The sequence below is a fragment of the Nerophis ophidion genome, linkage group LG17 (assembly GCF_033978795.1).
Source record: "Nerophis ophidion isolate RoL-2023_Sa linkage group LG17, RoL_Noph_v1.0, whole genome shotgun sequence".
NCBI classification, from domain to species: domain Eukaryota; kingdom Metazoa; phylum Chordata; class Actinopteri; order Syngnathiformes; family Syngnathidae; genus Nerophis; species Nerophis ophidion.
In genome coordinates, this window is record NC_084627.1 from 6,146,422 (window position 1) to 6,172,167 (window position 25,746).

The window sequence follows — 25,746 nt, forward strand, 5'->3', positions numbered from 1 at the left end:
GTGTGTTGTGTTGACAAGATGGTAATGATCACATGACCTGTGTGAGTGTGTTTCCAGGTGTGTGTTGTGTTGACAAGATGGTAATGATCACATGACCTGTGTGAGTGTGTTTCCAGGTGTGTGTGTTGTGTTGACAAGATGGTAATGATCACATGACCTGTGTGAGTGTGTTTCCAGGTGTGTGTGTGTTGTGTTGACAAGATGGTAATGATCACATGACCTGTGTGAGTGTGTTTCCAAGTGTGTGTGTTGTGTTGACAAGATGGTAATGACCACATGACCTGTGTGAGTGTGTTTCCAAGTGTGTGTGTTGTGTTGACAAGATGGTAATGATCACATGACCTGTGTGAGTGTGTTTCCAGGTGTGTGTGTGTTGTGTTGACAAGATGGTAATGATCACATGACCTGTGTGAGTGTGTTTCCAAGTGTGTGTGTTGTGTTGACAAGATGGTAATGACCACATGACCTGTGTGAGTGTGTTTCCAGGTGTGTGTGTGTTGTGTTGACAAGATGGTAATGACCACATGACCTGTGTGAGTGTGTTTCCAGGTGTGTGTGTGTTGTGTTGACAAGATGGTAATGATCACATGACCTGTGTGAGTGTGTTTCCAGGTGTGCATGTTGTGTTGACAAGACGGTAATGATCACATGACCTGTGTGAGTGTGTTTCCAGGTGTGTGTGTTGTGTTGACAAGATGGTAATGATCACATGACCTGTGTGAGTGTGTTTCCAGGTGTGCGTGTTGTGTTGACAAGATGGTAATGATCACATGACCTGTGTGAGTGTGTTTCCAGGTGTGCGTGTTGTGTTGACAAGATGGTAATGATCACATGACCTGTGTGAGTGTGTTTCCAGGTGTGCGTGTTGTGTTGACAAGATGGTAATGATCACATGACCTGTGTGAGTGTGTTTCCAGGTGTGCGTGTTGTGTTGACAAGATGGTAATGATCACATGACCTGTGTGAGTGTGTTTCCAGGTGTGCGTGTTGTGTTGACAAGATGGTAATGATCACATGACCTGTGTGAGTGTGTTTCCAGGTGTGTGTGTTGTGTTGACAAGATGGTAATGATCACATGACCTGTGTGTGTGTTTTGTTGACAAGACGGTAATGATCACATGACCTGTGTGTGTTTGTTGCCAGGTGTGTGTGTTGTGTTGACAAGATGGTAATGATCACATGACCTGTGTGAGTGTGTTTCCAGGTGTGTGTGTGTTGTGTTGACAAGATGGTAATGATCACATGACCTGTGTGAGTGTGTTTCCAGGTGTGCGTGTTGTGTTGACAAGATGGTAATGATCACATGACCTGTGTGAGTGTGTTTCCAGGTGTGTGTGTGTTGTGTTGACAAGATGGTAATGATCACATGACCTGTGTGAGTGTGTTTCCAGGTGTGTGTGTTGTGTTGACAAGATGGTAATGATCACATGACCTGTGTGAGTGTGTTTCCAAGTGTGTTGTGTTGACAAGATGGTAATGACCACATGACCTGTGTGAGTGTGTTTCCAGGTGTGTGTGTGTTGTGTTGACAAGATGGTAATGATCACATGACCTGTGTGAGTGTGTTTCCAGGTGTGTGTTGTGTTGACAAGATGGTAATGATCACATGACCTGTGTGAGTGTGTTTCCAAGTGTGTGTTGTGTTGACAAGATGGTAATGATCACATGACCTGTGTGAGTGTGTTTCCAGGTGTGTGTGTGTTGTGTTGACAAGATGGTAATGATCACATGACCTGTGTGAGTGTGTTTCCAGGTGTGTGTGTTGTGTTGACAAGATGGTAATGATCACATGACCTGTGTGAGTGTGTTTCCAGGTGTGCGTGTGTTGTGTTGACAAGATGGTAATGATCACATGACCTGTGTGAGTGTGTTTCCAGGTGTGTGTTGTGTTGACAAGATGGTAATGATCACATGACCTGTGTGAGTGTGTTTCCAAGTGTGTGTTGTGTTGACAAGATGGTAATGATCACATGACCTGTGTGAGTGTGTTTCCAGGTGTGTGTGTGTTGTGTTGACAAGATGGTAATGATCACATGACCTGTGTGAGTGTGTTTCCAGGTGTGTGTGTTGTGTTGACAAGATGGTAATGATCACATGACCTGTGTGAGTGTGTTTCCAAGTGTGTGTTGTGTTGACAAGATGGTAATGATCACATGACCTGTGTGAGTGTGTTTCCAAGTGTGTGTTGTGTTGACAAGATGGTAATGATCACATGACCTGTGTGAGTGTGTTTCCAGGTGTGTGTGTGTTGTGTTGACAAGATGGTAATGATCACATGATCTGTGTGAGTGTGTTTCCAGGTGTGCGTGTTGTGTTGACAAGATGGTAATGATCACATGACCTGTGTGAGTGTGTTTCCAGGTGTGTGTGTGTTGTGTTGACAAGATGGTAATGATCACATGACCTGTGTGAGTGTGTTTCCAGGTGTGTGTGTTGTGTTGACAAGATGGTAATGATCACATGACCTGTGTGAGTGTGTTTCCAAGTGTGTTGTGTTGACAAGATGGTAATGACCACATGACCTGTGTGAGTGTGTTTCCAGGTGTGTGTGTGTTGTGTTGACAAGATGGTAATGATCACATGACCTGTGTGAGTGTGTTTCCAGGTGTGTGTTGTGTTGACAAGATGGTAATGATCACATGACCTGTGTGAGTGTGTTTCCAAGTGTGTGTTGTGTTGACAAGATGGTAATGATCACATGACCTGTGTGAGTGTGTTTCCAGGTGTGTGTGTGTTGTGTTGACAAGATGGTAATGATCACATGACCTGTGTGAGTGTGTTTCCAGGTGTGTGTGTTGTGTTGACAAGATGGTAATGATCACATGACCTGTGTGAGTGTGTTTCCAAGTGTGTGTTGTGTTGACAAGATGGTAATGATCACATGACCTGTGTGAGTGTGTTTCCAAGTGTGTGTTGTGTTGACAAGATGGTAATGATCACATGACCTGTGTGAGTGTGTTTCCAGGTGTGTGTGTGTTGTGTTGACAAGATGGTAATGATCACATGACCTGTGTGAGTGTGTTTCCAGGTGTGTGTTGTGTTGACAAGATGGTAATGATCACATGACCTGTGTGAGTGTGTTTCCAAGTGTGTGTTGTGTTGACAAGATGGTAATGATCACATGACCTGTGTGAGTGTGTTTCCAGGTGTGTGTGTGTTGTGTTGACAAGATGGTAATGATCACATGACCTGTGTGAGTGTGTTTCCAGGTGTGTGTGTTGTGTTGACAAGATGGTAATGATCACATGACCTGTGTGAGTGTGTTTCCAAGTGTGTGTTGTGTTGACAAGATGGTAATGATCACATGACCTGTGTGAGTGTGTTTCCAAGTGTGTGTTGTGTTGACAAGATGGTAATGATCACATGACCTGTGTGAGTGTGTTTCCAGGTGTGTGTGTGTTGTGTTGACAAGATGGTAATGATCACATGACCTGTGTGAGTGTGTTTCCAGGTGTGTGTGTTGTGTTGACAAGATGGTAATGATCACATGACCTGTGTGAGTGTGTTTCCAGGTGTGTGTGTTGTGTTGACAAGATGGTAATGATCACATGACCTGTGTGAGTGTGTTTCCAGGTGTGTGTGTGTTGTGTTGACAAGATGGTAATGATCACATGACCTGTGTGAGTGTGTTTCCAAGTGTGTTATGTTGACAAGATGGTAATGACCACATGACCTGTGTGAGTGTGTTTCCAGGTGTGTGTTGTGTTGACAAGATGGTAATGATCACATGACCTGTGTGAGTGTGTTTCCAGGTGTGTGTGTTGTGTTGACAAGATGGTAATGATCACATGATCTGTGTGAGTGTGTTTCCAGGTGTGCGTGTTGTGTTGACAAGATGGTAATGATCACATGACCTGTGTGAGTGTGTGTGTGTGTGTGTGTGTGTTTCCAGGTGTGCATGTTGTGTTGACAAGACGGTAATGATCACATGACCTGTGTGAGTGTGTTTCCAGGTGTGTGTGTTGTGTTGACAAGATGGTAATGATCACATGACCTGTGTGAGTGTGTTTCCAGGTGTGTGTGTGTTGTGTTGACAAGATGGTAATGATCACATGACCTGTGTGAGTGTGTTTCCAGGTGTGCGTGTTGTGTTGACAAGATGGTAATGATCACATGACCTGTGTGAGTGTGTTTCCAGGTGTGTGTGTTGTGTTGACAAGATGGTAATGATCACATGACCTGTGTGAGTGTGTTTCCAGGTGTGTGTGTTGTGTTGACAAGATGGTAATGATCACATGACCTGTGTGAGTGTGTTTCCAGGTGTGTGTGTGTTGTGTTGACAAGATGGTAATGATCACATGACCTGTGTGAGTGTGTTTCCAGGTGTGCGTGTTGTGTTGACAAGATGGTAATGATCACATGACCTGTGTGAGTGTGTTTCCAGGTGTGTGTGTTGTGTTGACAAGATGGCAATGATCACATGACCTGTGTGAGTGTGTTTCCAAGTGTGTGTTGTGTTGACAAGATGGTAATGATCACATGACCTGTGTGAGTGTGTTTCCAAGTGTGTGTTGTGTTGACAAGATGGTAATGATCACATGACCTGTGTGAGTGTGTTTCCAAGTGTGTTATGTTGACAAGATGGTAATGACCACATGACCTGTGTGAGTGTGTTTCCAGGTGTGTGTTGTGTTGACAAGATGGTAATGATCACATGACCTGTGTGAGTGTGTTTCCAGGTGTGTGTGTTGTGTTGACAAGATGGTAATGATCACATGATCTGTGTGAGTGTGTTTCCAGGTGTGCGTGTTGTGTTGACAAGATGGTAATGATCACATGACCTGTGTGAGTGTGTGTGTGTGTGTGTGTGTTTCCAGGTGTGCATGTTGTGTTGACAAGACGGTAATGATCACATGACCTGTGTGAGTGTGTTTCCAGGTGTGTGTGTTGTGTTGACAAGATGGTAATGATCACATGACCTGTGTGAGTGTGTTTCCAGGTGTGTGTGTGTTGTGTTGACAAGATGGTAATGATCACATGACCTGTGTGAGTGTGTTTCCAGGTGTGCGTGTTGTGTTGACAAGATGGTAATGATCACATGACCTGTGTGAGTGTGTTTCCAGGTGTGCGTGTTGTGTTGACAAGATGGTAATGATCACATGACCTGTGTGAGTGTGTTTCCAGGTGTGTGTGTGTTGTGTTGACAAGATGGTAATGATCACATGACCTGTGTGAGTGTGTTTCCAAGTGTGTGTGTTGTGTTGACAAGATGGTAATGATCACATGACCTGTGTGAGTGTGTTTCCAGGTGTGTGTGTTGTGTTGACAAGATGGTAATGATCACATGACCTGTGTGAGTGTGTTTCCAGGTGTGTGTGTGTTGTGTTGACAAGATGGTAATGATCACATGACCTGTGTGAGTGTGTTTCCAGGTGTGTGTGTTGTGTTGACAAGATGGTAATGATCACATGACCTGTGTGAGTGTGTTTCCAGGTGTGCGTGTTGTGTTGACAAGATGGTAATGATCACATGACCTGTGTGAGTGTGTTTCCAGGTGTGTGTGTGTTGTGTTGACAAGATGGTAATGATCACATGACCTGTGTGAGTGTGTTTCCAGGTGTGTGTGTGTTGTGTTGACAAGATGGTAATGATCACATGACCTGTGTGAGTGTGTTTCCAGGTGTGTGTGTGTTGTGTTGACAAGATGGTAATGATCACATGACCTGTGTGAGTGTGTTTCCAAGTGTGTGTGTTGTGTTGACAAGATGGTAATGATCACATGACCTGTGTGAGTGTGTTTCCAGGTGTGCGTGTTGTGTTGACAAGATGGTAATGATCACATGACCTGTGTGAGTGTGTTTCCAGGTGTGTGTGTGTTGTGTTGACAAGATGGTAATGATCACATGACCTGTGTGAGTGTGTTTCCAGGTGTGCGTGTTGTGTTGACAAGATGGTAATGATCACATGACCTGTGTGAGTGTGTTTCCAGGTGTGTGTGTTGTGTTGACAAGATGGTAATGATCACATGACCTGTGTGAGTGTGTTTCCAGGTGTGTGTGTTGTGTTGACAAGATGGTAATGATCACATGACCTGTGTGAGTGTGTTTCCAGGTGTGCGTGTTGTACTTCGCTAAGAGCAGCGAGCTCAGCGGACTGAAGGAGGAGCTGCTTCAAGTGGCCACGCCCATCAGCGGCCTTGACCTTTGGACCCTGTTGCTACGGCAACACCCCAGGTACTGTGCCCTTTGTACGGCCCCAAAGGAAGTGCGTTGTTGACATGTGTGGCGTGGCGTGGCGTGCAGCCTGCGCGCCCTCCAGGGTCACGTGGTCCTGGCGCTGAGACAAGAATACGTGGCCATCGACCAGCAGCTGCTGACGCTGCGAGACGGAGACGAGGTGGCCGTGCTTCCGCCGCTCAGCGGAGGATAGTTGTGGGACCACGCTTTCTTCAAAGATGGCGGTGTCAGAGGAGGGGCGGGACATCTTCAAGCTGACACGGGATTGGCTGTCTGTACAGGAAGTTGTGGCCGCTGTCAGCAGTACTTCCTGTGGCGCCATTTCCCTTTTTATTGGTGATTGTCCCAGCTTTGCTAGCATACACAGGTCATCCCCACGAAGCCTCACCTGCGTCACCTGTGCCCCCGCAGGTACGACACGTGGCGACGTGCTGGAGGGCAGGAAGGTGAGGGGTCTGCAGTACGAGGCGTACGAGGCCATGGTCCAATCAGAGCTCAGCAGGCTGTGTCGTGACATCAGAGCACGCTGGCCCCGCCTCACACACATCTGTGTGCACCACCGCCTGGGGTCACATGATCACGCTAACACGCCAGTCGCTCACATGCTGCCTGGCCTCACCTGCTGTGCTCTGCCCTCAGGTGGGTGGAAGTGGGCGAGGCCAGCGTAGTCATGGCCATCTCGTCTCCTCACCGCCAAGAGGGTCAGCGGGCCATCCAGTACCTGATGGACGGGCTGAAGGCCAGCGTGCCCGTCTGGAAGAAGGTGAGCACTTCCTGCGCCGCTTCCTCGGCCCACCCTGACACGCTGTCCTCCACAGGAAGTGTACGAGTCCGACGCCGCCGCCTGGAAGGAGAATGCCGAGTGCAAGTGGTCCCGTTGCCATGGAGACACCACACAACAACATTAGTCAATAAAGGTCACGTTCATCCTATGCAGGTGTGTGTGTGTAGTCAGGTGACCACTGCAGCACTCATGCAGCCTCACGCTATTATCTTCTGCACAATGCTGGCAGCACTCATGCAGTGTGACACTGCACAATGCTGGCAGCACTCATGCAGTGTGACACTGCACAATGCTGGCAGCACTCATGCAGCGTGACACTGCACAATGCTGGCAGCACTCATGCAGCGTGACACTGCACAATGCTGGCAGCACTCATGCAGCGTGACACTGCACAATGCTGGCAGCACTCATGCAGCGTGACACTGCACAATGCTGGCAGCACTCATGCAGCGTGACACTGCACAATGCTGGCAGCACTCATGCAGCGTGACACTGCACAATGCTGGCAGCACTCATGCAGCGTGACACTGCACAATGCTGGCAGCACTCATGCAGCGTGACACTGCACAATGCTGGCAGCACTCATGCAGCGTGACACTGCACAATGCTGGCAGCACTCATGCAGCGTGACACTACACAATGCTGGCAGCACTCATGCAGCGTGACACTGCACAATGCTGGCAGCACTCATGCAGCGTGACACTGCACAATGCTGGCAGCACTCATGCAGCGTGACACTGCACAATGCTGGCAGCACTCATGCAGCGTGACACTGCACAATGCTGGCACCCCTCATGCAGCGTGACACTGCACAATGCTGGCAGCACTCATGCAGCGTGACACTGCACGATGCTGGCAGCACTCATGCAGCGTGACACTGCACGATGCTGGCAGCACTCATGCAGCGTGACACTGCACGATGCTGGCAGCACTCATGCAGCGTGACACTGCACGATGCTGGCAGCACTCATGCAGCGTGACACTGCACAATGCTGGCAGCACTCATGCAGCGTGACACTGCACAATGCTGGCAGCACTCATGCAGCGTGACACTGCACAATGCTGGCAGCACTCATGCAGCGTGACACTGCACAATGCTGGCAGCACTCATGCAGCGTGACACTGCACAATGCTGGCAGCACTCATGCAGCGTGACACTGCACAATGCTGGCAGCACTCATGCAGCGTGACACTGCACAATGCTGGCAGCACTCATGCAGCGTGACACTGCACAATGCTGGCAGCACTCATGCAGCGTGACACTGCACAATGCTGGCAGCACTCATGCAGCGTGACACTGCACAATGCTGGCAGCACTCATGCAGCGTGACACTGCACAATGCTGGCAGCCCTCATGCAGCGTGACACTGCACAATGCTGGCAGCACTCATGCAGCGTGACACTGCACAATGCTGGCAGCCCTCATGCAGCGTGACACTGCACAATGCTGGCAGCCCTCATGCAGCGTGACACTGCACAATGCTGGCAGCACTCATGCAGCGTGACACTGCACAATGCTGGCAGCACTCATGCAGCGTGACACTGCACAATGCTGGCAGCACTCATGCAGCGTGACACTGCACAATGCTGGCAGCACTCATGCAGCGTGACACTGCACAATGCTGGCAGCACTCATGCAGCGTGACACTGCACAATGCTGGCAGCACTCATGCAGCGTGACACTGCACAATGCTGGCAGCCCCCCACCATGATGTTTCCCTAGAAGACATATGTAAGGCAATGATTGGATTATTCACAAGTACGTCTTTAATGCCATCATTTTTAATCCTCTGGAGTTTGTCATGTGTAACGTCGATGAACACACCTGTGTACATTTTCACCTGGGTACATTACCTGTATGCATTCTCACCTGTGTACATGTTTGTTTTTAACTGTTCATTGTCCGTGTACAATACCTGATCGTTTTTAACTGTGTTCACTCACCTTTGTTCATTGTCACCTGTGTAAATTGTGTACACTGTCACCTGTCTACACTGTCACCTGTGTTCATAATCACGTGTGTTCATTGTCACCTGTGTTCATTTTCACGTGTGTTCATTGTCACCTGTTCTCACTGTCACCTGTGTTCACTGTCACCTGTGTACACTGTCACCTGTGTACACTGTCACCTGTGTTCATAATCACGTGTGTTCATTGTCACCTGTGTTCATTTTCACGTGTGTTCATTGTCACCTGTTCTCACTGTCACCTGTGTACATTGTCACCTGTGTTCACTGTCACCTGTGTACACTGTCACCTGTGTTCACTGTCACCTGTGTACATTGTCACCCGTGTTGAGTGTCACGTGTTTCTTTTTAACTGTGTTCACTGTCACCTGTGTTCCTTTTTAACCGTGTTCACTGTTACCTGTGTACATTGTCACCTGTGTAAATTGTGTACACTGTCACCTGTCTACACTGTCACCTGTGTTCATAATCACGTGTGTTCACTGTCACCTGTGTTCATTGTCACCCGTGTTCATTGTCACGCGTGTTCACTGTCACCTGTGTTCATTGTCACCCGTGTTCACTGTCACCTGTGTTCCTTTTTAACCGTGTTCACTGTCACCTGTGTAAGAAAGGAAGTGAGGCGCACAGGTGAGAGGGAGGTTTATGTTGTGACAAGAAGAAAGTAGAGAAAAGTGCAATAACTGAAGAGAGCAAGTGTCTCACAATACTGTCAACAACAACAACAACATGCACACACACACACACACACACACACACTATGAGTCTTTGTGGGACATCTGATTGGAGGCTCATTAGGCTCCGCCTCCATGCACCACAACATGAAGAAGATTCCAGAACAGACACAACCTTTTACTTTCACTTTCATTCTGCTAGCAGGAGCGATGCGAACATCCTGCCGTGAGCGTGCACCATCTAAGCCCCGCCCACCCCAGGTGCGTCAACATTTCAAAATGGCGGCCATTTTCACTGATGACATTTACTAAGTTTTAAGACGGGCTGTGATTTGCTGGAGGGGATGGAGAGGGCGGAGACATGTCCTGTGAGAGGCGGAGTCAGCCCAAAGTCTTCATGGATGCTTTGGCGAGGGGGAAGGCCGTCATGGATATGTGTGACGGACATGTCACTTCCTGTTGGTGGGAGACAGGAAGTATCATGAAGGAAGTGGGGGAGGTGCCGGCGCTGCGAAAGGCACACGGGAGGGCGTGATGACGACCACGTTGGGGGCGGAGTCAAAAGTTTGGCTCGGCGGGCAGCATGTCTCCTCACATGCGAGAGCCTCGCTCCTGCAGGATCTGAGGGAGGAAGTGCGACAGGTGAGCAGGTGACAAGCCACACCCACAGACACACCTCACCTTGGCCTTTTCCGTGGGCTCGATGACCACGCCGTTGGTGGCGTTGTTGAGCTCACGCGAAACCACGCACAGGAACTCTGCCTGGTCCTCATTACCATAATTGTAGGAGGAGCCAATGCTGATCAGCTGAAAATACACACTCATAGTACTACTACTACTACTGCATACACATCAGTAGTACTACTACATGTACATCAGTAATACATATACTTTAGCAATACTACTACAATATATACATCAGTAGTACTACATGTACATCAGTAGTACTATTACATATACATCAGTAATACTACTACATGTACATCAGTAATACTACTACATGTGCATCAGTACTACTACTACAACATATACATCAGTAGTACTACTACATGTACATCAGTAATACTACATGTACATCAGTAATACATATACTTTAGCAATAGTACTACAACATATACATTAGTACTACTACATGTACATCGGTAGTACTATTACATATACATCAGTACTACTACTACAACATATACATCAGTAGTACTACTACATGTACATCAGTAATACATATACTTTAGCAATAGTACTACAACATATACATTAGTACTACTACATGTACATCGGTAGTACAATTACATATACATCAGTAATACTACAACATATACATCAGTAGTACTATTACATACACATCAGTAATACTACTACAACATATACATCGGTAGTACTATTACATACACATCAGTAGTACTATTACATATACATCAGTAATATTACTACATATACATCAGTAATACTACATATACATTAGTAATACTACTACATTTACATTAGTAATACTACTACATATACATTTGCAATACTACTACATAAACATCAGTAATACTACTACATAAACATCAGTAATACTACTACATATACATTAGTAATATTACTACATATACAGTAGCAATACTACTACATACACAGTAGCAATACTACTACATAAACATCAGTAATACTACTACATATACATTAGTAATACTACTACATATACAGTAGCAATACTACTACATATACATTAGTAATACTACTACATAAACATCAGTAATACTACTACATATACATTAGTAATACTACTACATATACAGTAGCAATACTACTACATATACATTAGTAATACTACTACATAAACATCAGTAATACTACTACATAAACATCAGTAATACTACTACATATACATTAGTAATACTACTACATATACAGTAGCAATACTACTACATATACATTAGTAATACTACTACATAAACATCAGTAATACTACTACATATACATCAGTAATACTACTACATATACATTAGCAATACTACTACATATACATTAGTAATACTACTACATATACAGTAGCAATACTACTACATAAACATCAGTAATACTACTTCCTATACATTAGCAATACTACTACATATACATTAGTAATACTACTACATATACAGTAGCAATACTACTACATAAACATCAGTAATACTACTTCCTATACATTAGCAATACTACTACAATATCCACCCAACACTGTAGTATCAACTATAGAGCGATACTACACTTGGTGTCGACACCACCAATATCCACCCAACACTAATATCAACTATAGAGCGATACTACTCTTGGTGTCGATACCACCAATGAAGGATCGTCATTGCTGACACAGCAAGACTTGATATCTCTTATGAGTGGACTAATTGTTTATATCTCATTGTTGATATCACTTCTGAATGTACTAATTGTTTATATCTCATTGTTGATATCACTTCTGAATGTACTAATTGTTTATATCTCATTGTTGATATCACTTCTGAATGTACTAATTGTTTATATCTTGTTGATATCACTTCTGAATGTACTAATTGTTTATATCTCATTGTTGATATCACTTCTGAATGTACTAATTGTTTATATCTCATTGTTGATATCACTTCTGAATGTACTAATTGTTTATATCTTGTTGATATCACTTCTGAATGTACTAATTGTTTATATCTCATTGTTGATATCACTTCTGAATGTACTAATTGTTTATATCTTGTTGATATCACTTCTGAATGTACTAATTATTTATATCTCATTGTTGATATCATTTCTGAATGTACTAATTGTTTGTATCTCATTGTTGATATCACTTCTGAATGTACTAATTGTTTATATCTCATTGTTGATATCTATTATGAATGTACTAATTGTTTATATCTTGTTGATATCACTTCTGAATGTACTAATTGTTTATATCTCATTGTTGATATCACTTCTGAATGTACTAATTGTTTATATCTCATTGTTGATATCTCTTATGAATGTACTAATTGTTTATATCTCATGACTTTGCATCTTCAACTTTATCTCACACTTGTTTCAAGCTAGTGTAGCGATTAGCTTAGCTACTAGCTACATGCATAGCTCCTCTAACATGTGTAGCCTCGTCCTCCAATGATAAAGATACATGATAATGATACTTGGGATCCTGTAATGGAGGTGGTGAGTATCTGCTTAGTGGAGTGGCTCCACACTGTGTATGAGGACTACAGGGCGCCATAGCTCGGTTGGTAGAGCGGCCGTGCCAGCAACTTGAGGGTTGCATGTTCGATTCCCGCTTCCGCCATCCTAGTCACTGCCGTTGTGTCCTTGGGCAAGACACTTTACCCACCTGCTTTAAATGTAACTTAGATATTGGCTTTCACTATGTAAAGCGCTTTGAGTGACTAGAGAAAAGCGCTATATAAATATAATTCACTTCACAAATGTGTATGAGGACTACAAATGTGTATGAGAATTAGAAATGTGCAGGGGACTACAAATGTGTATGAGGACTAGAAATGTGCAGGGGACTACAAATGTGTATGAGGACTAGAAATGTGCAGGGGACTACAAATGTGTATGAGGGCTGGAAATGTGTATGGGGACTACAAATGTGTATGGGACTACAAATGTGTATGACGACTACAAATGTGTATGAGGACTAGCAATGTGTATGAGGACTAGCAATGTGCAGGGGACTACAAATGTGTAAGACGACTACAAATGTGTATGAGGACTAGCAATGTGCAGGGGACTACAAATGTGTATGAGGACTACAAATGTGTATGAGGACTACAAATGTGTAAGACGACTACAAATGTGTAAGACGACTACAAATGTGTATGAGGACTACAAATGTGTATGAGGACTACAAATGTGTATGAGGACTACAAATGTGCAGGGGACTACAAATGTGTATGAGGACTACGAATGCGTATGAGGACTAGAAATGTGCAGGGGACTACAAATGTGTATGAGGGCTAGAAATGTGCAGGGGACTACAAATGTGTATGAGGGCTGGAAATGTGTATGGGGACTACAAATGTGTATGGGACTACAAATGTGTATGACGACTACAAATGTGTATGAGGACTAGCAATGTGCAGGGGACTACAAATGTGTAAGACGACTACAAATGTGTATGAGGACTAGCAATGTGCAGGGGACTACAAATGTGTATGAGGACTACAAATGTGTATGAGGACTACAAATGTGTAAGACGACTACAAATGTGTAAGACGACTACAAATGTGTATGAGCACTACAAATGTGTATGAGGACTACAAATGTGCAGGGGACTACAAATGTGTATGAGGACTAGGAATGCGTATGAGGACTAGAAATGTGCAGGGGAGTACAAATGTGTATGAGGGCTAGAAATGTGTATGAGGACTACAAATGTGTATGAGGACTACAAATGTGTATGAGGACTACACATGTGTATGAGGACTAGGAATGTGTATGAGGACTACAAATGTGTATGACGACTAGAAATGTGTATGAGGACTACAAATGTGTATGAGGACCACAAATGTGTATTAGGACTAGAAATGTGTATGAGGACTAGAAATGTGTATTAGGACTAGAAATGTGTATGAGGACTACAAATGTGTATGACGACTAGAAATGTGTATGAGGACTACAAATGTGTATGAGGACCACAAATGTGTATTAGGACTAGAAATGTGTATGAGGACTAGAAATGTGTATTAGGACTAGAAATGTGTATGAGGACTACAAATGTGTATGAGGACTACAAATGTGTATGAGGACTACAAATGTGTATGAGAATTAGAAATGTGCAGGGGACTACAAATGTGTATGAGGACTAGGAATGCGTATGAGGACTAGAAATGTGCAGGGGACTACAAATGTGTATGAGGGCTACAAATGTGTATTAGGACTACACATGTGTATGAGGACTACACATGTGTATGAGGACTACACATGTGTATGAGGACTAGGAATGTGTATGAGGACTAGAAATGTGTATGAGGACTACAAATGTGTATGAGGACCACAAATGTGTATGAGGACCACAAATGTGTATTAGGACTAGAAATGTGTATGAGGACTAGAAATGTGTATTAGGACTAGAAATGTGTATTAGGACTACAAATGTGTATGAGGACTACAAATGTGTATGAGAATTAGAAATGTGCAGGGGACTACAAATGTGTATTAGGACTACAAATGTGTATGAGGACTAGGAATGCGTATGAGGACTAGAAATGTGCAGGGGACTACAAATGTGTATGAGGGCTAGAAATGTGTATGAGGACTACAAATGTGTATGAGGACTACAAATGTGTATTAGGACTACACGTGTATTAGGACTACACATGTGTATGAGGACTACAAATGTGTATGAGGACCACAAATGTGTATGAGGACTACAAATGTGTATTAGGACTAGAAATGTGTATGAGGACTAGAAATGTGTATTAGGACTAGAAATGTGTATGAGGACTAGAAATGTGTATGAGGACTAGAAATGTGTATGAGGACTAGAAATGTGTATTAGGACTACAAATGTGTATGAATTGATGAAGGTGGACCCCGACTTCAAGAAGTTGTAAAACTTATTGGGGTGTTACCATTTAGTGGTCAATTGTACATAATATGTACTGTACTGTGCAATCTAATAATACAAGTATCAATCAATCACACACATTAGGACTACAAATGTGTATTAGGACTACAAATGTGTATGAATTGATGAAGGTGGACCCCGACTTCAAGAAGTTGTAAAACTTATTGGGGTGTTACCATTTAGTGGTCAATTGTACATAATATGTACTGTACTGTGCAATCTAATAATACAAGTATCAATCAATCACACACATTAGGACTACAAATGTGTATTAGGACTACAAATGTGTATGAATTGATGAAGGTGGACCCCGACTTCAAGAAGTTGTAAAACTTATTGGGGTGTTACCATTTAGTGGTCAATTGTACATAATATGTACTGTACTGTGTAATCTACTAATACAAGTATCAATCAATCACACACATGAGGACTACAAATGTGTATGAGGACTATAAAAGAGGAAAGAAGATGTCTGACCTGCTCAAACTTCCATCCGTCAGACATGGTGGACACCATCTGTGTGAGCTCCTCCTCCTGACACTGCAGCACCCGATACACATGTTTCACTGGGCCCTGCAACACACACACACACACACACACTATTACACATGTTTCACTGGGCCCTGCAACACACACACACACACACACACTATTACACATGTTTCACTGGGCCCTGCAACACACACACACACACACACACACTATTACACATGTTTCACTGGGCCCTGCAACACACACACACACACACACACTATTACTCATGTTTCACTGGGCCCTGCAACACACACACACACACACACACACTATTACACATGTTTCACTGGGCCCTGCAACACACACACACACACACACACTATTACACATGTTTCACTGGGCCCTGCAACACACACACACTATTACACACTACACACACACACACACACACTATTACACATGTTTCACTGGGCCCTGCAACACACACACACTATTACACACTACACACACTATTACACGTGCTTCACTGGGCCCTGCAACACACACACACTATTACACACTACACACACACACACACTATTACACGTGCTTCACTGGGCCCTGCAACACACACCATTATTACACACACACACATACACTATTACACATGCTTCACTGGGCCCTGCAACACACACACACACCATTATTACACACACACACACACACTATTACACATGCTTCACTGGGCCCTGCAACACACACACACTATTACACACTACACACACACACACACACTATTACACATGCTTCACTGGGCCCTGCAACACACACACACTATTACACACTACACACACACACTATTACACATGCTTCACTGGGCCCTGCAACACACACACACTATTACACACTACACACACACACACACACACACTATTACACATGCTTCACTGGGCCCTGCAACACACACACACTATTACACACTACACACACACACTATTACACATGCTTCACTGGGCCCTGCAACACACACACACTATTACACACTACACACACACACTATTACACATGCTTCACTGGGCCCTGCAACACACACACACTATTACACACTACACACACACACACACACTATTACACATGCTTCACTGGGCCCTGCAACACACACACACTATTACACACTACACACACACACACACACACACACTATTACACATGCTTCACTGGGCCCTGCAACACACACACACTATTACACACTACACACACACACACACACACTATTACACGTGCTTCACTGGGCCCTGCAACACACACCATTATTACACACTACACACACACACACACACACTATTACACGTGCTTCACTGGGCCCTGCAACACACACACACTATTACACACTACACACACACACACTATTACACGTGCTTCACTGGGCCCTGCAACACACACCATTATTACACACACACTATTACACACTCTCACTCAAACATTACACTCCACTCACACACACACTATTACACACTCTCACTCACACACATTACACACTCCACTCACACACACACACTATTACACACTCTCACTCAAACACATTACACACTCCACACACACACACTATTACACACTCTCACTCAAACACATTACACACTCCACTCACACACACACACTATTACACACTCTCACTCAAACACATTACACACTCCACTCACACACACTATTACACACTCAAACACATTACACACTCTTACTCACACACACTACTACACACTCACTCACAGAGACACACACACACACACACAGAGACATACACAGATACACACAGACAGACACAAACATACAGGCACAGATACACACAGGCACACACATACACAGACAGACACACACACAGGCACACACATACACATACAGATACACACAGGCATACACAGACAGACACACACAGGCACACACATACACAGACATACAGATAACACAGGCACACACACAGACATACAGATACACACAGGCACACACATACACAGACAGACACACACAGGCACACACATACACAGACATACAGATAACACAGGCACACACACATACACAGACATACAGATACACTCAGGCACACACACATACACAGACATACAGATACACACAGGCACACACATACACAGACAGACACACACAGGCACACACATACACAGACAGACACACACAGGCACACACATACACAGACATACAGATACACACAGGCACACACATACACAGACAGACATACACATACAGATACACACAGGCACACACAGGCACACACATACAGATAACACAGGCACACACACATACACAGACATACAGATACACACAGGCACACACATACAGGCACACACATACACAGACATACAGATACACACAGGCACACACATACACAGACAGACACACACAGGCACACACATACACAGACATACAGATAACACAGGCACATACACAGACATACAGATACACACAGGCACATACACAGACAGACACACACAGGCACACACATACACAGACAGACACACACAGGCACACACATACACAGACATACAGATAACACAGGCACACACACATACACAGACATACAGATACACACAGGCACACACATACAGATAACACAGGCACACACACATACACAGACATACAGATACACACATACACAGACAGACACACACAGGCACACACATACAGATAACACAGGCACACACACATACACAGACATACAGATACACACAGGCACACACATACAGGCACACACATACAGATACACACAGGCACACACATACACAGACAGACACACACAGGCACACACATACACAGACATACAGATAACACAGGCACATACACAGACATACAGATACACACAGGCACATACACAGACAGACACACACAGGCACACACATACACAGACAGACACACACAGGCACACACATACACAGACATACAGATAACACAGGCACACACACATACACAGACATACAGATACACACAGGCACACACATACAGATAACACAGGCACACACACATACACAGACATACAGATACACACATACACAGACAGACACACACAGGCACACACATACAGATAACACAGGCACACACACATACACAGACATACAGATACACACAGGCACACACATACAGGCACACACATACACAGACATACAGATACACACAGGCACACACATACACAGACAGACACACACATACACAGACATACAGATAACACAGGCACATACACAGACATACAGATACACACAGGCACATACACAGACAGACACACACAGGCACACACATACACACACAGGCACACACATACACAGACATACAGATAACACAGGCACACACACATAGACATACAGATACACACAGGCACACACATACAGATAACACAGGCACACACACATACACAGACATACAGATACACACATACACAGACAGACACACACAGGCACACACATACACAGACATACAGATAACACAGGCACACACACATACACAGACAGACACACACAGGCACACACATACACAGACAGACACACACAGGCACACACACATACACAGACAGACACACACAGGCACACACATACACAGACAGACACACACAGGCACACACATACACAGACATACAGATAACACAGGCACACACACATACACAGACATACAGATAACACAGGCACACACACATACACAGACAGACACACACAGGCACACACATACACAGACAGACACACACAGGCACACACACATACACAGACAGACACACACAGGCACACACATACACAGACAGACACACACAGGCACACACATACACAGACATACAGATAACACAGGCACACACACATACACAGACATACAGATACACACAGGCACACACATACACAGACAGACACACACAGGCACACACATACACAGACATACAGATAACACAGGCACACACACATACACAGACAGACACACACAGGCACACACATACACAGACATACAGATAACACAGGCACACACACAGACACATACAGACAAAGATACACATAGACATAAATAGATACACACAGACACACACAGAGACACAAAAACAGACAGACAAAGATACACATAGACATAAATAGATACACACAGACACACACAGAGACACAAAAACAGACACACACAGACAGGTACCTGAGAGGTGCGGTTCTCGTTGTCCCGTATTCGCTCTTTGACCAGGCGGACCAGCGAGGCGATGTTGTAGAACTCTGCTTCTTCGAGAACACCTGGACACACACACACACACACACACACACACAGGTCACGCCCGCCCGGCTGCGACACCCGGTGACCCCGGGGCGTACCTTCCTCGGCCAGGTTCTTGTCCAGGATGAGTTTTCCGTGGCGCAGGTAGTTGAGGACGGGTCCAAAGTAGGCGGGGTCTCTGTCGATCAAGTAAGCCCCGGTGTGGTCCTGCAAAGTCCAAGAGAGGGTTGCCATGGCGACAGGAGCAGGCGGCCACAACACACGCACTCACTTTGTCCGAGTCCAGGTCCGGGTCGTCCTGGCACAGGCGGAACAGGAAGGACTTGGGCTCCCGGCACAGAGTCTGCCTGGTGCTGACGAAGTAAGTCCCGCCCACGTTCAGGCGGACCCAGCGCGGCCCGGGACTCTCGGCCGCGTCGGCGGGGAAGAAGCCGCTGGAAGGCAGGCGGACCTCGGCGGAGCCACAGCCGGACTCCGAGCCCTGCAGCTCGGCCATGGAGAGATGCTGCGACGGCGGGGGAGCTGAGGCGTCGAGCACCGCGGGGAACATCAAGCCTGCTGCCTCAGGAGCGACGACATTTTCAACCGGGGAGCACCACTTCCGCCTTTTAACCTGATTACTGTTTACTTCCGCTGGCTGGCTTTTCAAAACAAAAGCTCGCTTTTTGATTGTTTAATACGTGTATTAGTAGATCGCACAGTACAGTACATATTATGTACAATTGACCACTAAATGGTAACACCCCAATAACTTGTTTAAGTCGGGGTCCACCTTCATCAATTCATGGTACAAATATATACTATCAACATAATACAGTCATCACACAAGTTAATCATCATAGTATATACATTTGATTATTGACATTATTTACAAGTGCATGGCAGGTGGGATGAGGAGCTTTGGTTGATATCAGTACTTCAGTCATCAACAATTGCATCAACAGAGAAATGTGGACATTGAAACATTGTAGGTGTGACTTAGTAGGATATGTACAGCCAGCAGAGAACATAGTCACTTCACATAGCATAAGAACAAGTATATACATTAGAAGTACATTTGATTATTTACATTAGGTTATTTACAATCAGGGGAGATGGGATGTGAATGGAGGAGGGTATTAGTAAAGTGTTGAAGTTGCCTGGAGGTGTTGTTTTAGAGCGGTTTTGAAGGAATATAGAGATGCACTTACTTTTCCAGCTGTTGGGAGTGCATTCCACATTGATGTGGCATAGAAAGAGAATGAGTTAAGACCTTTGTTAGATGGGAATCTGGGTTTAACGTGCTTTGTGGAGCTCCCCCTGGTGTTGTGGTTATGGCGCTCATTTACGTTAAGGAAGTAGTTTGACATGTACTTCGGTATCAGGGAGGTGTAGCGGATTTTATAGACTAGGCTCAGTGCAAGTTGTTTGACTCTGTCCTCCACCCTGAGCCAGCCCACTTTGGAGAAGTGGGTTGGAGTGAGGTGTGATCTGGGGTGGAGGTCTAAAAGTAACCGGATTAGCTTATTCTGGGATGTTTGGAGTCTAGATTTGAGGGTTTTGGAGGTGCTGGGGTACCAGGAGGTGCAAGTGTAATGGGAAAAGGGTTGAATGAGAGTTCCCGCTAGAATCTTCAAGGTGCTTTTGTTGACCAGAGAGGAGATTCTGTAGAGGAATCTCGTTCTTTGGTTGACCTTTTTGATCACCTTGGTTGCCATTTTATCACAGGAAAGATTAGCCTCTAGAATGGAAGCTAGGTAGGCAGAGGTGGGTAGTAACACGCTACATTTACTCTGTTACATCTACTTGAGTAACTTTTGGGATAAATTGTACTTCTACGGGTAGTTTTTATGCAACATACTTTTACTTTTACTTGAGTATATTTATAGAGAAGAAACACTACTTTTACTCCGTTCCATTTATCTACATTCAGCTCGTTACTCGCTACTTTTTTTAATTGATCTATTAATGTTTGTTTTGGTTAATGACAGAGCTTCAAAGTAGAATCTACACATGCCTGCGTTTCACCAATCACATGCAGGCACTGGTGACGTCGGACCAATCAAACACAGCCAGGCGGTCACATGACCGTGATATGTAAAACCCGACTTAAACATGTTGACAAACTTATTGGGGTGTTACCATTTAGTGGTCAATTGTACATAATATGTACTGTACTGTGCAATCTACTAATACAAGTGTCAATCAATCAATCAATCAATGCCTACTGAGACTATGGTGCTGTTAAGTTATTGTGGCTCAATGTGCCATTTTTTATTTTATTTTAATGTACTATTATTTAATATATATTATTGTTTTAGTTGCTTAAGAGATATTCCTGGCTCGGAATTTGCTCATTGCTATTTTTATGTTTTTGTGCATTATTTGTTGCCGTAATCAAGTTACTCATCAGTTACTCAGTACTTGAGTAGTTTTTTCACAACATACTTTTTACTTTTACTCAAGTAAATATTTGGGTGACTACTCCTTACTTTTACTTGAGTAATAAATCTCTAAAGTAACTGTACTCTTACTTGAGTACAATTTCTGGCTACTCTACCTACCTCTGGCCAGGTGCAAATATTGAGGAGTTCAGCACTGAGGATTTGTTCCACCTGTGACTTGTCCTTGCCGGATACCAGCAGGGCCGAGTCATCCGCAAACAGGAACAATTGACAGTGTCATGCTGATGGCATGTCATTTACCTATATTAACAACAGTAAAGGTCCTAGTATACTGCCTTGGGGGACTCCACAGCTTACTGAGAGGGGAGGGGACATGGTGCTGTTCACCTGTGCCACCTGTTTACTCCCCTCCAGGTAAGATTGCATCCAGCTTGATGAGGTTTCATCCAATCCGATTGCTCGGAGCTTATCCAACAGTATAGTGTGGTTAACGGTGTCAAAGGCCTTCTGAATGTCCAGCATGTCCAGCAGTATTTATAATGTCCAGCATGTCCAGCAGTATTTATAATGTCCAGCATGTCCAGCAGTATTTATAATGTCCAGCATGTCCAGCAGTATTTATAATGTCCAGCATGTCCAGCAGTATTTATAATGTCCAACATGTCCAGCAGTATTTATAATGTCCAGCATGTCCAGCAGTATTTATAATGTCCAGCATGTCCAGCAGTATTTATAATGTCCAACATGTCCAGCAGTATTTATAATGTCCAGCATGTCCAGCAGTATTTATAATGTCCAGCATGTCCAGCAGTATTTATAATGTCCAACATGTCCAGCAGTATTTATAATGTCCAGCATGTCCAGCAGTATTTATAATGTCCAGCATGTCCAGCAGTATTTATAATGTCCAGCATGTCCAGCAGTATTTATAATGTCCAACATGTCCAGCAGTATTTATAATGTCCAGCATGTCCAGCAGTATTTATAATGTCCAGCATGTCCAGCAGTATTTATAATGTCCAGCATGTCCAGCAGTATTTATAATGTCCAACATGTCCAGCAGTATTTATAATGTCCAGCATGTCCAGCAGTATTTATAATGTCCAGCATGTCCAGCAGTATTTATAATGTCCAGCATGTCCAGCAGTATTTATAATGTCCAGCATGTCCAGCAGTATTTATAATGTCCAGCATGTCCAGCAGTATTTATAATGTCCAACATGTCCAGCAGTATTTATAATGTCCAGCATGTCCAGCAGTATTTATAATGTCCAGCATGTCCAGCAGTATTTATAATGTCCAGCATGTCCAGCAGTATTTATAATGTCCAGCATGTCCAGCAGTATTTATAATGTCCAGCATGTCCAGCAGTATTTATAATGTCCAGCATGACCAGCAGTATTTATAATGTCCAGCATGTCCAGCAGTATTTATAATGTCCAGCATGTCCAGCAGTATTTATAATGTCCAGCATGTCCAGCAGTATTTATAATGTCCAGCATGTCCAGCAGTATTTATAATGTCCAACATGTCCAGCAGTATTTATAATGTCCAGCATGACCAGCAGTATTTATAATGTCCAACATGTCCAGCAGTATTTATAATGTCCAGCATGACCAGCAGTATTTATAATGTCCAACATGTCCAGCAGTATTTATAATGTCCAGCATGTCCAGCAGTATTTATAATGTCCAGCATGTCCAGCAGTATTTATAATGTCCAACATGACCAGCAGTATTTATAATGTCCAGCATGTCCAGCAGTATTTATAATGTCCAGCATGACCGTGCCGCAGTATTTATAATGTCCAGCATGACCAGCAGTATTTATAATGTCCAGCATGTCCAGCAGTATTTATAATGTCCAGCATGTCCAGCAGTATTTATAATGTCCAACATGACCAGCAGTATTTATAATGTCCAGCATGTCCAGCAGTATTTATAATGTCCAGCATGACCGTGCCGCAGTATTTATAATGTCCAGCATGACCAGCAGTATTTATAATGTCCAGCATGACCAGCAGTATTTATAATGTCCAGCATGTCCAGCAGTATTTATAATGTCCAGCATGTCCAGCAGTATTTATAATGTCCAACATGTCCAGCAGTATTTATAATGTCCAGCATGTCCAGCAGTATTTATAATGTCCAGCATGTCCAGCAGTATTTATAATGTCCAGCATGTCCAGCAGTATTTATAATGTCCAACATGTCCAGCAGTATTTATAATGTCCAGCATGTCCAGCAGTATTTATAATGTCCAGCATGTCCAGCAGTATTTATAATGTCCAGCATGTCCAGCAGTATTTATAATGTCCAGCATGTCCAGCAGTATTTATAATGTCCAGCATGTCCAGCAGTATTTATAATGTCCAGCATGACCATGCCGCAGTATTTATAATGTCCAGCATGTCCAGCAGTATTTATAATGTCCAGCATGTCCAGCAGTATTTATAATGTCCAGCATGTCCAGCAGTATTTATAATGTCCAGCATGTCCAGCAGTATTTATAATGTCCAGCATGACCATGCCGCAGTATTTATGTCCAGCATGTCCAGCAGTATTTATAATGTCCAGCATGTCCAGCAGTATTTATAATGTCCAGCATGTCCAGCAGTATTTATAATGTCCAGCATGTCCAGCAGTATTTATAATGTCCAGCATGTCCAGCAGTATTTATAATGTCCAGCATGACCAGCAGTATTTATAATGTCCAGCATGTCCAGCAGTATTTATAATGTCCAACATGTCCAGCAGTATTTATAATGTCCAGCATGTCCAGCAGTATTTATAATGTCCAGCATGTCCAGCAGTATTTATGTCCAGCATGACCAGCAGTATTTATAATGTCCAGCATGACCAGCAGTATTTATAATGTCCAGCATGTCCAGCAGTATTTATAATGTCCAGCATGTCCAGCAGTATTTATAATGTCCAGCATGTCCAGCAGTATTTATAATGTCCAGCATGTCCAGCAGTATTTATAATGTCCAGCATGTCCAGCAGTATTTATAATGTCCAGCATGTCCAGCAGTATTTATAATGTCCAGCATGTCCAGCAGTATTTATAATGTCCAGCATGTCCAGCAGTATTTATAATGTCCAACATGTCCAGCAGTATTTATAATGTCCAGCATGTCCAGCAGTATTTATAATGTCCAACATGTCCAGCAGTATTTATAATGTCCAGCATGTCCAGCAGTATTTATAATGTCCAGCATGTCCAGCAGTATTTATAATGTCCAGCATGTCCAGCAGTATTTATAATGTCCAACATGTCCAGCAGTATTTATAATGTCCAGCATGTCCAGCAGTATTTATAATGTCCAGCATGTCCAGCAGTATTTATGTCCAGCATGACCAGCAGTATTTATAATGTCCAGCATGACCAGCAGTATTTATAATGTCCAGCATGTCCAGCAGTATTTATAATGTCCAGCATGTCCAGCAGTATTTATAATGTCCAGCATGTCCAGCAGTATTTATAATGTCCAGCAT

The 25,746-nt window shown here is 43.8% G+C and overlaps 3 protein-coding genes and 1 long non-coding RNA gene across 5 annotated transcripts in view; 3 read left to right on the top strand and 1 right to left on the bottom strand.

Annotated features, from left to right (window-relative positions):
* Positions 1 to 4,412, top strand: part of LOC133535878 (uncharacterized) — an 8,849-nt gene extending 4,437 nt beyond the window's left edge. The window contains exons 2-4 of the long non-coding RNA XR_009802348.1: positions 58 to 1,393; positions 1,573 to 4,325; positions 4,385 to 4,412. This is a non-coding gene — a long non-coding RNA (uncharacterized LOC133535878). The remainder of the gene's footprint in view (positions 1 to 57; positions 1,394 to 1,572; positions 4,326 to 4,384) is intronic.
* LOC133535877 (molybdopterin synthase sulfur carrier subunit) overlaps positions 1 to 6,385 on the top strand; it is a 15,738-nt gene extending 9,353 nt beyond the window's left edge. For both annotated transcript variants that reach the window (XM_061875896.1, XM_061875894.1), the window contains exons 2-3: positions 6,052 to 6,173; positions 6,243 to 6,385. In XM_061875896.1, coding sequence (XP_061731880.1) covers positions 6,052 to 6,173; positions 6,243 to 6,369 — 249 coding nt within the window. In that variant the 3' untranslated portion in view covers positions 6,370 to 6,385. The remainder of the gene's footprint in view (positions 1 to 6,051; positions 6,174 to 6,242) is intronic.
* Positions 6,371 to 7,108, top strand: LOC133535876 (molybdopterin synthase catalytic subunit). Its single transcript, XM_061875893.1, has 4 exons — positions 6,371 to 6,512; positions 6,588 to 6,744; positions 6,816 to 6,939; positions 6,995 to 7,108. Exons 1-4 carry the CDS (start codon positions 6,395 to 6,397, stop codon positions 7,082 to 7,084), a joined length of 489 nt encoding a protein of 162 aa, XP_061731877.1. The 5' UTR covers positions 6,371 to 6,394; the 3' UTR covers positions 7,085 to 7,108.
* A 2,446-nt stretch (positions 7,109 to 9,554) lies between these two features.
* On the bottom strand, positions 9,555 to 20,490 carry kctd2 (potassium channel tetramerization domain containing 2). The gene is made up of 6 exons (XM_061875892.1): positions 20,137 to 20,490; positions 19,964 to 20,072; positions 19,794 to 19,885; positions 15,651 to 15,746; positions 10,283 to 10,408; positions 9,555 to 10,222 (listed from the first exon to the last, which is right to left on the bottom strand). Exons 1-6 carry the CDS (start codon positions 20,413 to 20,415, stop codon positions 10,193 to 10,195), a joined length of 732 nt encoding a protein of 243 aa, XP_061731876.1. The 5' UTR covers positions 20,416 to 20,490; the 3' UTR covers positions 9,555 to 10,192.
* Positions 20,491 to 25,746: the final 5,256 nt, after the last annotated feature.